Below are 16,945 nucleotides of genomic sequence, written 5' to 3'. Positions count from 1 at the left end.
GGCCTGTAATAACAAGTGATATTAGGCTCTTGAGAAGGAGGTCTATGCTGTTCTGCTGTTCCTAACTGCTGAGCTCACTGGGCAGGAGGCACTTCTGGATTCAGCTCTGGCAAAGCCTAAGCTGGTGTGCTGTCTCATTTTGTGCGTAGGTATGGCTTTTCTATTGCCTTCTAGTCTTGTGAATCTCTGTTTACAGCAGCTGCTTTTATCCCAGCCATATTGAGTTTATCATAGCTTTTTAAAAAGATTCTGAGAATTAAAAACAGTTAAGACATGAAATGTGCTTTGTACTATATTTCTGTACATCTGTAATGATAATTCCTTGTCTGTGTGAGCATTGTTCACCTGAACAAGTGTTGCTTTTGTAGCCTGAACTGTAAAAATCCAGATCTTTGGGAAGAAATTTGAAAGACACAGGAGCGCTGCTGAGCTATGTATACACCGGTAATAATTGCTGCTATAACCAGACAGCAAATGTAAACCAAGAGCAACCAGTTAAGGAGTCTCATGTTCTGGGATGGAGGTTTTGCAGAAATGGGGTGAAGCTATTCTGCCTTGATATTCGGGCTAGCCCTGCCTTTAGATTGCATGAAAAAAAAAAGAGGGGGAGGGGGGGGGAAAGGGGGCAAAAAATCACCAAAAAACCCGCAAGCACAAAACCCAGTGGCTCTAAGGAGCTATTCCTAGAAGCAGAAACCATCCAGATTTGAGCCTGGCACTGCTCTACCCCATAAATTGCAGCTGCAGTGAGGCAGGGGCTGTTCTCCAGCGGGTGCAAGGAGCCCGTGCCCGGTATGCACAGCACGCCCTGCTCCTGGGAGCGCTTCCAGGACAGCCGGAGTGGTCTTGATAAAGCAATACCTGGAAATAGGCTGCTGTCGGCATCCGGCTTCCAGGTACTCTTGTTTTTGGAACTGCTGGGTCTCTTGCCCAGTCCTTGTCCTCCTGGACACACTTAAGTGTGCTGTATTTCTCCAGCCTGGTGTGGGCTGCCTTTGGGACAAATCAGGGGGAGATAAAAACCTGCAAGGGATGCAGGATGCAGCAAGGCTGGCTGCACACAGCTAGTTTAGAAGCTCTGGGAAGAACATTATTATATCCAAGAGAGGAAAAAAGGTTGTAGAAGTCTTTCGGAAGCTAATGTCATTCCTAGCATACAGGAGAATTTAAAGTAGATATATATATATTTTAAGTCTTAATCTGGTGAATGCTGACTGCATGCATACAGCACAACAAGCACTGCTTTTTGCCACAGATGAGCTGTGCATTTGTATGTCCCTTGCAAATGTCTTTAGGTTGGTATGTGCTGTGTTGCTTTCCACAACTGCCTACGATTCCCCTGCCTGCCCTTGTTTGCTCCGAGAGTGGTGAATAGCAAAATCCCTGCACCTTCCCAGGATGTGGGTAGGCTCTTAGCGGTCATTTCTTCTTGATTTATTATTTCAGCAACCACTGCAAGAGCAGGCGCAGCTGGGACCCTGGCCTAACCCACCTCATCTCCCGAGAGCATCTCTCTCTCTGCTCCTCGGGCTAGGTGGGAGATGAAGGAAGCCTTTCCCAGGCCACCCTGACGTGGAAGCAGGGAGCTCTGGAGCACGCCTCACCTCCACGGGATGATCCACGCAGGAGCAGTTGCTCAGGAGCAGTTTGCAGGCTCCGTCTCCGAGCAGTTTCAGCGATTTGGGAAGATCAGGGCCAGCCAATTTATCGCGAGGGCTTCGCTCGAGGCTTGCTGTCGGTTGGCATGGGCAGGCGGCTGTAAATAGTGAATAAATGAATGGAGCAGGCTCCGCTCTGGCATAAGCAGCAAGTCCTCCTGCTGCTTTCAGGGGGCATTGCATCAGAGCTGGATTTGGCTCCTCGGGAGGCGGCGTGAGCCAGTGGGCAAAGCAACAGGGGGAGGCAGAGACCTGGGTTTGCAACCCGCCTCTGCCACTGACTTCCAGCATCACCTTGGGCAAGTTATTTCTTCTCTCTGCCCTCGTCTCCCCTCCTCCCCAGCTTGCGTTTCTTTTCTTTCTGCGTGCCGTGAGCTCCTCAGGGGAGGGGCTGCGTTTTACAGCTGCGAGCGGTGTAAGGGACACGGCTACCACGCCGGAATAATTGGATGTCAGTCTGCAGAGCAGGAAAGAAAATGGTGCTGTAGCATTCTTGGGTCCTTTTGGGTAATGTAAGATATATCGTAAAGCACTTTGGCTGCAACAACAAAGCTTATTGATCAGCCCAGAGCATTCCAAATTGAGACTTTCTGCCCGAGAAGTAGCAGGATGAAGAATTAAAGTACTTACACAGGAGAATATTGTACATGAGTTATTGAGTAACCATCAGCCCTGCGCCAGCGCTGCTCGATTTCTCTGGACTGTGTGCAACTTCTGAACATTTTATCTTTTTCCTTCTGCTTTCGCAGGCTCGTGCCAGCTTCTGCAGCATATAAAGTAGGTGCTATTTTTATTGAATCTGGCTTTAATGTAGTAGATTTTTCACACGTGTGTTGGTTTTTATTGTTGGTCTCATTCCTGAACTTTCTGGCACCTCCGAGTGTAAAGTCAGTTATGTGCACATTGTTTGGCAGATGAATTTCTATTTCTGGGAATCATTTTCCTTCTAAAATGTATTTCTATATTAAAAATGTGATCTGTATCCATAAGTGAGATATACTGTCCTGCACCTCCAGCCCAAAGACTTCTGCAGCCAGAGGTCGCCAAGGCAGGGGGATGCAGCCTCACGGGGAGACCTCCGCTGTCCAAGCCACAAGCACTTCTGTTAAGGTCTTGTTTTACTGACCCACTCTCTGCCTCAGAGCAGCAAAAATTCCCCTCTGATCTCGCAGGAGGGAAAACCCAGCCAGAAAGGGAGGATAAAAAGCACTGTCTTTCAGCGTTGCCTCCCTTCCCAGCTACTCTCCCTGCTAGATCAGAGCCCGTCTCACCGAGCCCTACCGTCAGCCCCAGCACAGCTTTCTCCCAGCTGAGCTCCCTCCTGCATTGGCAGCCCCTGGTCCTCCCTCCAGCATCCCCCAGCCCCACGTAAAAGGGTCTGGCTCGGGGAGCAGGCTGCCCACCCTTCGGAAGGTGCTGTCCCCCTTTCTCCATCTGCGCACAAGCTGCCAGGGAACAAGTAACCATGGCTGTGTGTGGTTTTCTCGCCTAGGGTGACCTGGAACACATCTGCAAAGCCCTCCAAAGTAGTAGGAATGTGCTCCGTTAGGACATGATTCATCCTGCATACCGCATGGGTGGCTGCTCAGGGAGAATTTTGACATTTGCATAGGCAGAGACTTTCCGCTTCTCGCTTGCCCTCCAACTCCTGCGCTCTGCCTGCTCAAGCAGGGGGGCTGCAGAGCCAGAAGGGATCTCCCCGAGCTGGAGCCAACCCGGCAGCAGTGGTTCTGTCCCACCACCTAAAAGGACAACAGTGAGCTCCAGGGGCAAGCTTAAAGCAAGAAGCTGCTCTCTGAAGGATGGCTTCAGCCCCTTAGGTCCAAGCAAAGCCGTCCGGAGCTGCTGTTCAGGGATTGATCAGGTATTTGGGAACTGCAGCGAGCCCCCGCGGGCAGGAAAATATTATTACAGTCCTACCGCTCAGGGAAAACCTGTGCCATGCCAAAGGTAAGTGATACAGACAGGACTGAGTCACACACGCTGTGTCTGGGAAGGAAAAGGAGTTGGGCAACAGCACAGTTGTCTCTTTCTACCTTTGGGCTGCTCCCAGGTAAGTGGCTTTATCTCAGCAGCTGCAGTGTGAGCGGCCTGAACCGCAGGCCAGCGAGGGACGGTGATGCTCTCGAGTTTGGGAGGCTGCTCGCTGCCTTTCACCACCTGACTGCAACCAGCGGTGCTTGTGGAGTGAGCAAGATGTGTGCCACTGCTGGATAAATGGGAAAGACGGAGGAATTGTGAATTAAGGTGAGGAAAGGTAACGGCTTGGTGACTGAAAATGTGATAGCTACACCCAACTGGATCTGAACTCTTGGGGGGGGGGCGGGGGGGGGGGGGGGGGAAATCTTGAAGACCTCATCTTGCTTCTTGGGACCAAATACAATTTAAGGGCTGGAAATGTGTAACGGATCTGTAATGGGTATACGGATTCAGTGAGGGAAACAATAAGGATGTACAACTTAGTTAGCTTGAACTTTGTGCTGCTCGCTTTGGCATCAAAACACCACCTGGGCAATCCTAGCTCTTGGTGCAGGAATTATTATTTTTTAAATTATTTTTAAGATGCTTCATTTAAATCCTTAAGTGTTGAGGGTAAAGAATAAATTTCAGGCTGTTCTCTAAAGTCTGCCCAAGCCAGGTCTGGTACTAAGTGCAATGTTCTAAAGAACATTTTCAACAAATTTAGTAAATAGGGATTTACCTATCCAGAAAGAAACCCTGATATAGAAAGTGACCCACTGCCAAGGAAGCTGTGAGTAAATACTGACCAGTCCTAAGCAGCGTGTGGAATTTATTGCAGTAGTATTTTCTTACAGTATAAATTTGGTTTGAGACACAGATTTAATGCCTAGAAATACATTTGCTTTTTAATGTAATATTTTAGAAGCAGAGTTAGGGTCTGGAAAAAAAAAACAACATTCAAGTCAACAGAAACCCTCATTCTAGCTTAGGGAGGCTTCAGATCAACTCTGTGATCAGCACAAGTGTTCACAGTTGCCATCACCCTCACAGTGAGTCACCAACAGCAAAGTTGCTACTTTAGATTGCGCTTTTAACACACAATTCAAAGCCCTCAGATATTGTATCTAAAGAGAAATACTTACACAAGATGTGTATAAATATAAAGTTTATTCAGTATAGTGTTTAGAAAAATAAGTTCACATCATCTCAGAATACAAATAAAACACTTAATTGTCCAGGCACAAACCCCTATTACAGTACAACAAACATACATACTTTAGATCTCTTTGGTTGGGTAATTAAGCACAGCTACGTTTGATGATACACTCTGGGTCGGCATCATCTAACAGTGCAGTAAAGACTTCTGATTATTCCCTCCTCTAATGCGTACATTCCGCTTAAATTTCTTATTTGTTGTAAGGCACAATAAACCAATATCACAGAAATAACTGGTTAGTTCTGGACAAACAGTACATGCAGCAAAAGAACAAACATCCTCTGAACGTGAATCCCGAAAGTCAGGAGATTCACCCTCCTCCTTGAGTTCAGAAATGTAAGAAGCTAGTTTTAAATTATATGAAACATACAAGTAAGATATAAAATCCTTCAAGATAATAACTGCTAGGAGATACAGGAAGACTTCAGGTCTCCTTGCTTGTAAAATGTCATTGATTTTGTTTCTGGACTTACTAGAATTATTATTTTTTATGATTTGAGATGCTGCTTGACCACAAACACTACAGGATTCATGCCCCTGGGAGTTCTGCACATTTGTTTCACATGAAACTGGAGGGATGCACCCTGTTGGCTGTTTGTCTGTCCTTGGTAAGAAAAGTGCACGGGCACTGGAAATCTACATACAGGAAAAATTCCTGTGCACATGGGGCCAAATTCTGCCTCGCTTAATTTAACTGACCACGGTTATTGCGGTGGATCTCCCCATTATTGTCATTAATCTTGATAATGACAACTCTAAAGATGCTTCCAGCCTTACTTCTGGGGAAAATAGCTTTCTGAACGCATCTTCCTGAATCCACAGGCAGGGTAAAGCAATAAAGGGAAAGAGGTATACGCTTGGATAGATGGTTGCTGTTCAGTTATAACTGTCTGAGTATCAGCCTAGTGAACCGCTTCGTGCTGCCACTGCGTACCGGGCCAAATCCGTCCCTGATCCAACTCCAGTGAAATGCATGGACCACATTCTCAGCTGGGGTGAAATGACATTAGTCAGTGGAACTGTGCTCGTTAGTCCCAGCCGAGGACCTGGCCGATAGATGCCCACCGTTTATGTGGCTGAAATGTCCTTTTAGGTAAGACCACAGGAATAATGCTGCAAATAGTCCAGACAGAGCATGTGATTCGGTACATTTCTAGTTCTCTGCAAAAGTCTGGGTGAAATAGAGGCAGCTTTAATTAAAAGTAGTAAAGAACAAAGATTTTTTTTTTTTAATGTTCATGCTTTTTAGGAATTTGCTTAAACTTTAAGCATATTTTTCCAAGCTGAGTCTGGGACCAGAAAAGTAGTAGAATTTGGCAACGTTTCCTGTAAGATTTCCAGTGGACTTACAAGTTACAAACATACGTGAAGTTGAAATGATCCTTTATTCTCATCCGTAACAGGGAGGGAGGAGAAGTATTTACGCAGGATAGACAGTTTTCATTTAAACAACAGAACGGGGTAATAGGGACTGTCTGTGAGATTCAGGATGCTCACTGCCATTAATGCACGTGGGAGATGAGCATCCGTATCTCCTAAACACCACGTAAAATCCTCAGTCAGGAAACAGTGGAGCAATGCCTTATTTACAGCAGCTGAAGATCTGGCCCCAGATGCTGCTCGGGGCTTTGTGTACTGTCTAGGTAGGGCCGTTAGCTTTCTTGCTTGAGGGCCACAAAACCCAACCCTTAATTTACAGTAGGAGGAAAACTACCATTTAAATATCTATTTTAGAAACACTGTACCGTGCAATGAGTCTTTATATTGTGCATATGTACCTGCAGAAAACATGAGGTTACACCTGCATCATCTGGAGGGAATGACACTTATTTTCAGTGGGAGAAAGAAAGAGTAAAACCTAATAACAAAATAAGTTACTCGATATCTGGAAGACAAATAGATTAATCTTACTTTGTCCCAAACCGCTGCTTTTACGTACATCCTCCGCTCCCCCAAAGGAATGGGAGGTTTCCTATTTGAAGTACCAGACACTCCAAGATACGCACCACTGTAACAACACGCACAGTTTTTACATCAACTGTGCTGCAAAGCCATGGGATTCAGAGCCTCAGTAACACAATGAATGCAAAGGAGGAAAAAAAAAAAAGTAACATGTACTGGCGTAACACCACAGTCTTTTCATTTATGGGACCTGATTGCTTCAACAACTGACAGAGCGCTCTGAAATATTCTCTAGCTTGCCTTTAAACATAATCTGAGCTTCGCAGACCAAATGTCAAGCCCTGAACAACCCCTTCAGAGCCACGCACAGCTCTCGCTCCATGCACACGTTCTCCATTAACGCGACAACACAGGGTCCTTCCAATTTTCCAAACAGTTGATCAATTAATGCAACACAGATATGGCTACTGTGACCATCATCATCTTGGTTTTACAGGTGAAAAAGAGGGGGGGGGCACAGTGTCCGTGCTGGAGCCCAGCAAGGTACTCAGATAAACCCCCAGAGCAGAGAGGAGAGCTCTGGACTATCCAATTCCCTGCTCAGGCAGAGATCCCCTGAGCGTCAAGGAAGCTGTGCCAGGGGAACATACAGCTCCATGTTCTGCTTGTGATAATCTCCGCTTTAAAGTGCCTGCCTTGGACACCCTTTTTGCTTGGGTGCACGTGGGGACAGCCAACTGCTTATGGGCTGCTGCTGTTTGCAAGGCACCGCTGACTCCTTAGAGCTGCACAGTGCATGCCTTGCACGCTTGCTCCTCCCTTTCTCTGCACTTTTCCCTGCAACCCCAGACTCTCTGGCTCGCGGTGTAAAACTACAGCGCTCACCAGCAGAGCTCAGCTTGGAGATTTCACAAAATACCTTGCAAAACATGCTGCTTTGGATATAGTGCAAAACAACAGCCAGGATGTCCATGCCACGCTTGTGGCGTGCAGGAAAAACCTTCGGTCCTTAAAGTCTTTCCACGGAACCAGGTAAAAACCAAGACAGAAACAGACTGGGACGTGCTACCTCTGTTCTCTTTCCTTTCAGTTTTGTTTTTTTTTTTTTTTGTCCTTTACGAGTGTTTTTTTGTCTTGGGCCTGATGCGGAGCCCACGGAAGTGTATGAAAAACGTTCCCATTGCCTTCCAAAGGCTCCGGACCAGGCCCCCGCTGAGGATGAATACATGCCTTAGCTACTGTATATATTCACATTAGAATAAGAGATACAAATAAAACAGAAACACAAAGACTAACAGCATGTCATTTTTATACACCTGTAGTATTATTATTATTCTCTTAAAGCTTAAGGATGTGCTTTTCCATGCTACAAAAATTCCTCTGGAGGAAAGGCGAAATGTGTTCCACCTGCCTCGAGCCTGCCTGCTCCTGCTGCCCCGGCCGAGGGGCGAAGAGGGAAGGACCTGTCGGGCAGCTGCAGCCCCCACCGTCAGCCCCTGTGCTGCTTATTCTGGAAGGATACATAAATACACGCTTAAGTGCACTCCTGGATGGGGGCCTGCTTGCTGAAGAGCAGCTGAAGCTCTCCCACACGGGCTGGTTGGCCAAGGGGGCCGTGTAAACACGGGACTCCCCTCCCTGGCCCTCCCAGCCAACCTTTCACACTCATCTGCCCGAGGCAGGAGCCAAGATCTTTCCCTCCGCATGGCTGTGCTGCCCGTGGGCCCTCCACCGACTCCTCCTGCCCGGCTTACGTGGCGCAGAGAACCTATCTTTGGCTCCCTGCACCACTGGTAAATGTCACCCATCACGACCAAAAGACTTTAACTCTTTCTTCTTACTCGTGCAAGTAGGGGCACTGAAGTCAGCAGGTCTACTTGCAAAAGTAAGGCATCAGGATTTGGCCCTGAGGACGGATATTTGCAAGTCAGTGTTTGTATTCCTCCTGCTACTGTGCTTTAGTAACAAAGATAAGGCCACTAGGAAGAAAGGCACATGGAATTCTGTAAAAAATACACAAAAAAAAAAAGGTTCAACTAATTTGCAAATTACTAACAAAACAAACAAAAAACCCCTGAACACAAAGACAGAGGGGGTAGAGACAAGGACCTCCTGGGTTTGTGAGACTGGGAGCTCATCTTCTAGCTTCAGTGTGATTAACATTTTACTTTTACAGTCTATTGCTTGAAAAACTACAAAAAAAGTAAAACCTTGTCAGAAATAACTACGTTTACTTCCTGCTCAAACAATAAAAATAAATTAAACAGCCAGAAAACGTTTTCCTTTTCAATGCACTGTGTCTAAAGTAAAAGGGAACATAAACCATAAATAAAATCCATTGTACTAATTTAAAAAAAAAAGTCTCCTTTATAAGAACTGAAACAATATTTACATTCATACTGGAGAGAAAGCTTCTGAGTTGCATAATTAGAGTTTCAGATGATGCTTTTCTGGTGCACTGACAAAATGCTAGCTGTAGCATTTAGAAACCTGTAAGTGTTTGATGCGAGATTTTTGGTATGAACACAAGTCTGCTGGAAAAAAGCAAACACACCAGTAACAAGATTATTCATGATTTTGTTTCGTTTCTTAACCTCAGACAACAAAAAAGTGGCCTGTGAGGTATCGTCTAGAGTTCTTAAAAATTTTTCAATGCCCATGGACTAGAAGTAAACAGCGAAAATGACTGCATCGTTTCTACCTTTTCAGAGCGAGATTTTTGTTTTCTACCTAACGTTAGGAGTGTATACTTACTGTTGAGAGCATGTTGTACTATGGAGAGTCTACTTAAATTATCAGCGGAGTAGCAGTTAGCCAAACCTGTACCCATTCGTTTGGTACTTCCCCTGGCGTTTCCTTTCTCCTTTAATCTGCTTAAAAGAGAATACTGCATGCAAACCAAGTGCGGCAACCTAATTCCATTGCCGGAGATTCCTCTGTACATTAATTCAGACCATGTAAATGTTCTTCTATTTTCTTTAAATGAAAAAAAAAAAAAAAAACAAACACAACCAAACACCCCTCTTGGTGCTTGTTAGGGCCTCAACAGGAGACTTATCTAGTGAAACAGAAAGCAAAAAAAAATTACAAGTCTTGCATATCTTCATCCATCTGAACTGTCTGCAGTTTGGCAAGCTCCTTTTTGTCCGTTTCCAGTTCTTCACAAACCGTGTCAACCATGTTACTCATAACATATTTGGATTTTGAATCCAGCATCATTAAGTTGCCGGTTGACTTACTTTCCGAATTAGGCAAGAAATTCTCCTTGACATCGGGTACAGCTTGCAGAACCAACCTGTGCTCTCTGACAAAATCTTGATGTACTTGTGCAGACGGGTGGCTGACACGGTCTCCGGTTGCAGAAACTATTTCTCCAAGTGCGGGCTGTGCTGTAGAAATGGACAAGAGATCTTGACTGGTAATGAGCGAACAGTTCTGAAGGGTTGCATAGTTAGTGTTGCTGATAGATATCACGGTGGAGGTACTGGTTACAGGCGATGACATGGACTGGCTCTCTGAGATACCAGAGTTCAGTTCTGCAGCATTTAAAAGAGTGGGTGGTGTGAGGGAAAAATTATGTGAGGGCGTTACATTCACTAACGAGGAGGCCAGGTACTGGAGTCCTCCACTGGATATATTTTCAGAAGACATGTTTACGTTTAGTTGCGTGTTCTGACTGACTGGCATTAACTGAGAAAACACAAGGCTTCTCTCCAGTCCTTCTTGCTTAGCAGATCCTACCGTCTGACCTGAATTGGGAACTGTATAAACGACCGCGCTCGGAGTGAGGGGGCTGAAGAAAACCTTTCCTTGTTGCACTGTTGAAGAGTCGCTCGTAAAAGTTCCCCCATCAGATGTGCTAGGATTTACTGAAACGTTACCTAGGGAAAGGGAAGCAAAAGAGAGGAAAATACAGATTACAGTTGGCAGGGAGCTCTGCAGTCATTTTCTTAAGACACTTTGGTCCTCTTATCTTTGAGGTATGTACATATGCCAATATTTCATGCAACACAGAACAGCATTGCTTATAACAGGTGAGAGAAAATTTGGTATGAAGAAATAAAAGCTTCTGTTAATAGAAACCGCTTCTAGAAAGAAAAAAAAAAATAGGTTCTGGTATATTAGGTCTCTTTCAGGCTCTCATTAAGGGGCAAACAGTCCCTAGCCACGTGATTAAAATGAACGTGCTTTGGCCCTCACTAGTTGCCACCACTCAATTTCTATCTAAGAATAGCAGCATGGAAAGCTATTAAAGATAGTTCAGTGACAGACTCCAACTTGTGTGTGGGAAACCGTAGACACGTCACATAAAACACGCTATTGCTGGGCAGAATCTACCTGAGTAACCTGCAGGGAAAAGTTCAAACAACAGCTCCTACCAGGCTGCCTCTGTAGTCAGTCAGGCATTTAGATGCGGTGCCTTTCACCTCGCTTCATCGCCTATTTCTAGAAGCCTCACCCCACTCTAGCCACCAAACAGCGTAAAGCCACCCAGCGAGCAGCTACCCTGTCAAAAAGCCATGGGACTGCTCACACGATGTCCCAGCTAACCAGGGCAAGAACAGGTGGCCAGCCAAGACCTGAAGCTGGTTTCACTGAGCATGCCTTCTTGGTTGTCGTTAGGACCATTCCTAAAATAAGATATGCTGACTCTTGGGACAGGGCTTCACTTTAAACACCTCTCTTTCTCAAAAGCTCTTTAAGAGTTATATTTAAGAGAGTACAATTGGAGATACCTCAATTTTTTTAACAGCACTGAAGGCGCATCTCACCAGGGGAATAGTTTAGGTCCTTGTTTATTTCCATTAATCAGTCGTGATGATTTTTTGATTTACTCATATGTGTAAACCAGGAGAATAAAGTGAGGCAACTGAAGGTTACCTGGCAATAACGTATCATTTACTGCAGCTTACTTAAAACAGCCTGCAATGCACTTCACTTGGAACATGCAGCAAGCTATCCGTGCTTCTCATGTTAAAAAAAAAAAAAGGGAGAAATCAAAGCAGCAAACCAGCTCTCTTGACTTTTCTCTGCACTAGACTAGACATATGGTGGATCAGTCTCCGGTGGGAATTGGTATTTTCAACACTGGGAAAAAATCTTCAGTGTGTGGCTTATTATGCCCTGATTGTCCCATATTAAGGGACAGAACTTTCTTTCTCAGCTCTGCTGGCTGTCAGCTTATACCTTGGAGCATGTGGATTAAACAGCTTTTGTAATTACAGGTGGTATTCAGACCAAATGTCTGATGCTTTCTAATCTTGGTTAAACTAATTACCAGTAATTTCCAGTGACTATAAGTGCCACATTTTAGGATTTTGTAATTTTGTACCCATTTAAAGTGTGTCTGTACAGCTTCAGCATTCCTACGTTATTTTAACAGCAACAGCAATTAACTCCCTGCACACATTTGACTGAAACAAGCTAATGAGAGCACCACTTGATTTTCCTTGTAGTGCTCCTGGAACTACAGCAATTCATTCAAGTTTAATCATTTTCATAACCAAAGATACAGTGGTTAATAAGTAACAACATTTTCCAGTTCTGCTTTATAACTGACCTGCTTCAAAATAACAATCCAGAGCTGGAGTTGCATTCCCTACAATTCTTCCTCCCTGGCCAGAAGCTTCACTCTATGGTATGTTAAGACAAACTCTAAGGCAAACTCGGGGAGGAGCCTGCACACTTGGCATGTGAACCTGCGATGACATATTTCCCTTGGACTGAGGGCAGTTCTATCCAAATACCCTTGCATTTTGTATCTACAAGCTATTACATACTCCTATTGTTTCCCTGCAGTTTAATCGTTCTTAATTATAGGACAGAAAGCGTATGAGTGTAACTGCTTGGTCTTGTTGTGTCTATAGTCATTTAAAATTTATTTATGAAATGGTTTGGTTAAAAAAAACAGCACACAAGACAACCACCACAAGAACAACAACGGTAACAGCTTCCAGCTGCAGCAGTTTTCATTTTTATAAACTTTCTCATTAAAAAAAATTCAACAGCAAATGGGGAATATTTTGAATTACTGAAACGTGTAAAATTGACAAACATTTGTAAAGATTAATACCATGGGCTTCAGAGAACACTATGAGATAAAAAGAGTGTAAAACACCAGATTTCCTTCCCTGCTCTTGGTAAAGAAGCTCGGTTCTCATGTAATATATAATTATGCTCCTACCCAGGAGCATAATCCACAGAGAAGGATGCGGGACACATTATAAAGGAACGCAAAACAGTACTTGATGTACTGTGCGCAGCTGGGGCCAAGGTACAATGATGGTACATCAGAGGAAAAGTATTATAGGTCCTGAGTATTATAGGTCCTGAAATACGAGGTGTGCCCAACCCCCATTTTCTCTTGTAGCTTTCCCTGTAACAAACAAAACTTTTACCTTGTGAAGCTGCCACAGAAACAGGAGGCAGCTGCAGAGAAGAAAAACCGATGCTTCCGTTCAGCAGCTGGCCATTTGTTCCTGAATTAGGGATCTGGACAATGCCATACTGGTTTATTTGGACAGGAGCAGTAAAAGTAACTACAGAGCCTCCATCTTGGGAAGCAACAGTTTCTACGCTTTCCCTTTTCACTTCTGAGCTTGGTATCAATCCTGGGAATGAGACCGGTATGTTGCTGGGGCTGAACGTGGCGGCTGCTGCTGTGTTAGGGACTGAAGCCTGAAGGAGTTTGAAGTCCTTAACATCTTCTGAAGATGACGACAATATGTCAGTAATGGATACCCCGTTGCTCACAACGCTCGAAGTGGTTTTGGGTGAATTTAAAGTTACTGTCTGGGAAGCCCCCACGCTGAGTCCATTGAGAATTACACCATTGGGTCCCTGAAGAAAAGAGCTACCATTGAGAAAGACAGGAGAAGTACTGGCAGGCACAAGGTTTCCATTCAACAAGACACCAGATGAGCTCAAGGCTATTTTAGTGTTTCCAAGCTGCTGCATGTACACAGGCTCCATGTGGCTGGGAAGGCTGAGGCTGGTAACTCCATCGGATGAGCTGGAGAGCGGATGTGGAGATAAATCCTCCTGCCCCTTACTGGATTCATCTTCTGTGCTAGGGTTGCCGTCTGACTCGCTAGGGGAAGAGATGGAGAGATGACATTGCATTACCAGGGCACACCAGTGAGCTCTGGACCACAGGAGACGCCTTGCTTCGATATGGGTCAGGGGAGTTTGTCCAAATCGCTTTTAATTTCTATGCTTTGCCTCAGAGCGTGTTTTTAAAGGCAGTCTGAGATCGAGGCAAGAATTTCTTAGACCAGAACACACCAAAACCGCCCACCGGCCGGCGTGAAACTTTACAGCCTCGTAAACAGACGCCCCCTCGGCCGCCAGCTACCCCAAACAACCTGGGGGCGACCGCCTCGGGCCCACCACCCCAAGAAAGGGGGCTGCACGTGTGAGAGCAACCCGGCGGCCCCGGGAGCAGCCATTTGGGAACTTGCTCCGTGGCAGCCTGGGGAGGTAGAGGCAGGCCAGGAAGCTCCAGCCCGACCCTCCCGAGCTCCGCAGGCAGCGCCGGAGGCCCACGGGCGGCGGGGGAGGCCCTGCCTCAGCCAAGGGGGGGAGCTGAGGGGGACCCGCAGAGCCCCTCCTGCCGGAGCAGCGCCTATTTTTTTTTTATTTTTATTTTTTTTTTTTGCTGACTTGTCCGCCCGGGCTCGCATTTTTTTGGCTGCTCCCTCCCTTCCCCCTCCGCCCTTTGATGTGTCCCGAGGAGAGGGGGCCGCGGCTGCACAATCGCGCCCTTGGTTGAGAAATGCCTTGGGGCCCTTCTCGCTGCTGCCTTTTTTTTTTTTTTTTGCCTTTTTTTTTTTTTCCTCTCCCTTCTCTTTCCTCCTCCTTTCCCCGCTCTTTCTTGCTCTTTCTCCCTCCCCTCCGAGGGAGGGCAGAGCCCCGGAGGTCACCTCCACCTGCCCGCCTCAGCCCCGGCCGCTCCGACACCGACACCGGGGAGCGGGGCGGGGGGGCACCGGGATAAAAGTTTCCCCTTCCCCGAGCCAAACCGGGAGAAGCTCCCGTTCCCCAGGGGGGGCTGCTCGGAGGCCCCGAGGCCCATTTCGGTTTCTCTCAGACCGGGCCCGGCCCCGTTTTTCTCCCCCCCCAACCCCCGGCTCTTGAAACCCGAGCCCGGCCCGCTCCCGAGTCAGGTTTCAAAACAGAGCGGGACCCCACACCCCCGCGCGTCAATGATTAACTCTGTCAGGCGCAATCCTTAAATAAAAACAACGAGGAAACAAATAGTGTGTGTGTTTATGTGTGTGTGTGTGTCCCTCTTCTCCTCGTCCTTCCACACCCCCCCCCAAGGGGCTGGAGGGGGGGGGGGGGGGGGCCCGGAGGAGAAGTTCTCCTTGTGGCCGCCTCCCCTTGGGGCTGGGCGGGCGTGGGGGGGAGCGGGGAGGGGGGAAGGAGGGGAGGCCGGGGCACGGCGAAGGTAAGCGCCATGTTTGCGAAGGGAAGAAAGAGCCGGGAAAAGGGAAGGCGGCGAGATGGGGGGCGGGGAAGTGAAGGGGGAAAAAAAAAAAAAAAAAGAAAAATAAAGGGGAAAAAAAAAAAAAAGGAAAGAAAAAAAAAGTTTGCGCTCACCTCTTGGACTGCGTCTCCGAAGGGTTGCGGTCCCGCTGCCTGCGGTTCTTGAACCAGTTGCTGACCTGGGTGAGGGACAGCCCGGTGATCTTGGCCAGGTTGCGCTTCTCGGCCGGCGAGGGGTAGCGGTTCTGCTTGTAGAGCTCCTTGAGCGCGTTGCGGGACTTCTCCTTGAAGCAGTACACCGTCTCCTCGCCGTCCCAGATCGTCCTGGGCAGAGGGTATTTCCTCCGCAGCCTGTACTTGTCCACCGCCCCCAGGGGTCTGCCCCGGGCTCGCTCCGCCTCGGTGTAGCGAGCTTTGTACCAGAGCTCCTGCAGCAGCGGGTGGTTGGACGAGTCGAAGTTGTGGCTCTCCAGGATGCTGTAGAGCTCGGCGTAGATGCCCTGGTGGAAAGCCACCAGCGCCCGGGCTTTCATCAGGCTCTCGTTGCCACGTAGCAGATCGCTTGGGGGCAAAGACCACAGGAACCTGGCCAGGCGGTCCAGGTTCCCACCTTGCTGCAGCGCCTCGCACACGCAGGCGACGTGGTCCGGGGAGAAAGCCAGGGGGGTCTGCGAGGAAGACGACGACGACGAGGACGAGGAGGACGAGGAGGAGGACGACGACGAGGAGGAGGAGGAGGAGGACGAGGAAGGCGAGGCGGCGGCCGCAGCGTGGTGGTTCCTGGCCAGGAGCTCGGTGTGGAGCAGGACCTGCTCGGCGGCCGCCTCCTCCCCGCCGTGCTCCATGGGGAACGGGGCGGCGGCGGCGGGGGGGGGCGGCGGCGCCGCGGGGTTCAGGGCTCCCGCCGCCGCCCCGTCGGGGGGCACGGCTTCGGAGAGCATTTCCATCACATTTTCCTGCTTGATCTCCACCGCGCTCGTGATCTCGGCCGTGGGGGAGGCAGAAGACATGGTTTGTTTTCCTTGTTTTTTTTTTTTTTTTCTCCTCTCCCCCTTTTTTTTTTTTTTTTTTTTTTTCCTCTTTGCAAAGTCCACTCCTCCTCCTCCTCCTCCACCTCCTCCTCCTCCTCCTTTCGGCCGGCTGCTAGCCGATCAGGTTTCCTCCCGGCCACGCACCGACCATTAACGACCGCTGCCGTGGCCAAGCCGTGCAATCGGGCTCCGCTCCGCCGCTCCCCCCAGCGTGACTCCCGGCCCCGCCGCAACACTATATGGCCCCGCCGCCCGCTGCCCCGGCCGCGCCCGCCCATTGGCTGAGCCGCGGCCAGGGGGCGGGGCCTCCCGCGTCCCCATGGCAACCGTCAATCAAACGGCCCCGCTCCCCCCTCCCCCCTCCTCCCCCCTCCCTCCTCCTCCTCCTCCTCACGGGCACCTCCACCTGGAGCCCCGCGGGCGGAGCGAGGGAGAAGGCATTAAAAAGGAGCGAAAAGGGAGAAGAAGCGTAATAATAATAAATGAGTGGAAAAAAATGAGGAATAAAAGAAAAAAATTCAAAATAATAAAGATGTGGAACCGCTCGCGGAGACGAAAAGCGAGGGCGCCTCAGGCGGCGCTGCCCCGCCGGGCAGGGGCTCGCCTCAGCCCGCTGCTGGCTGCAGGGCGGCGATGCCCCGAGCCCCCTTCACCCCCTTCACCCCTTTCACCCCCCGTTATCCCCTATT

At 48.2% G+C, this 16,945-nt stretch overlaps 1 protein-coding gene and 1 long non-coding RNA gene across 2 annotated transcripts; one reads left to right on the top strand and one right to left on the bottom strand.

Annotated features, from left to right (window-relative positions):
• Positions 1–18: 18 nt before the first annotated feature.
• Positions 19–7,682, top strand: LOC311437521. Its single transcript, XR_014693533.1, has 4 exons — positions 19–149; positions 1,447–2,435; positions 3,151–3,438; positions 5,337–7,682. It is a non-coding gene; the product is annotated as an uncharacterized lncRNA (long non-coding RNA).
• Positions 4,769–16,859, bottom strand: SIX4 (SIX homeobox 4). Its single transcript, XM_084520887.1, has 3 exons — positions 15,340–16,859; positions 13,137–13,828; positions 4,769–10,619 (listed from the first exon to the last, which is right to left on the bottom strand). Exons 1-3 carry the CDS (start codon positions 16,233–16,235, stop codon positions 9,823–9,825), a joined length of 2,385 nt encoding a protein of 794 aa, XP_084377013.1. The 5' UTR covers positions 16,236–16,859; the 3' UTR covers positions 4,769–9,822.
• Between the last annotated feature and the right edge of the window lie 86 nt (positions 16,860–16,945).

Source organism: Aythya ferina (genome assembly GCF_964211825.1).
Source record: "Aythya ferina genome assembly, chromosome: 5".
Classification (NCBI taxonomy): domain Eukaryota; kingdom Metazoa; phylum Chordata; class Aves; order Anseriformes; family Anatidae; genus Aythya; species Aythya ferina.
Note: the sequence above shows the minus strand (reverse complement) of the source record. Positions and strands in the feature narration are given on the sequence as shown.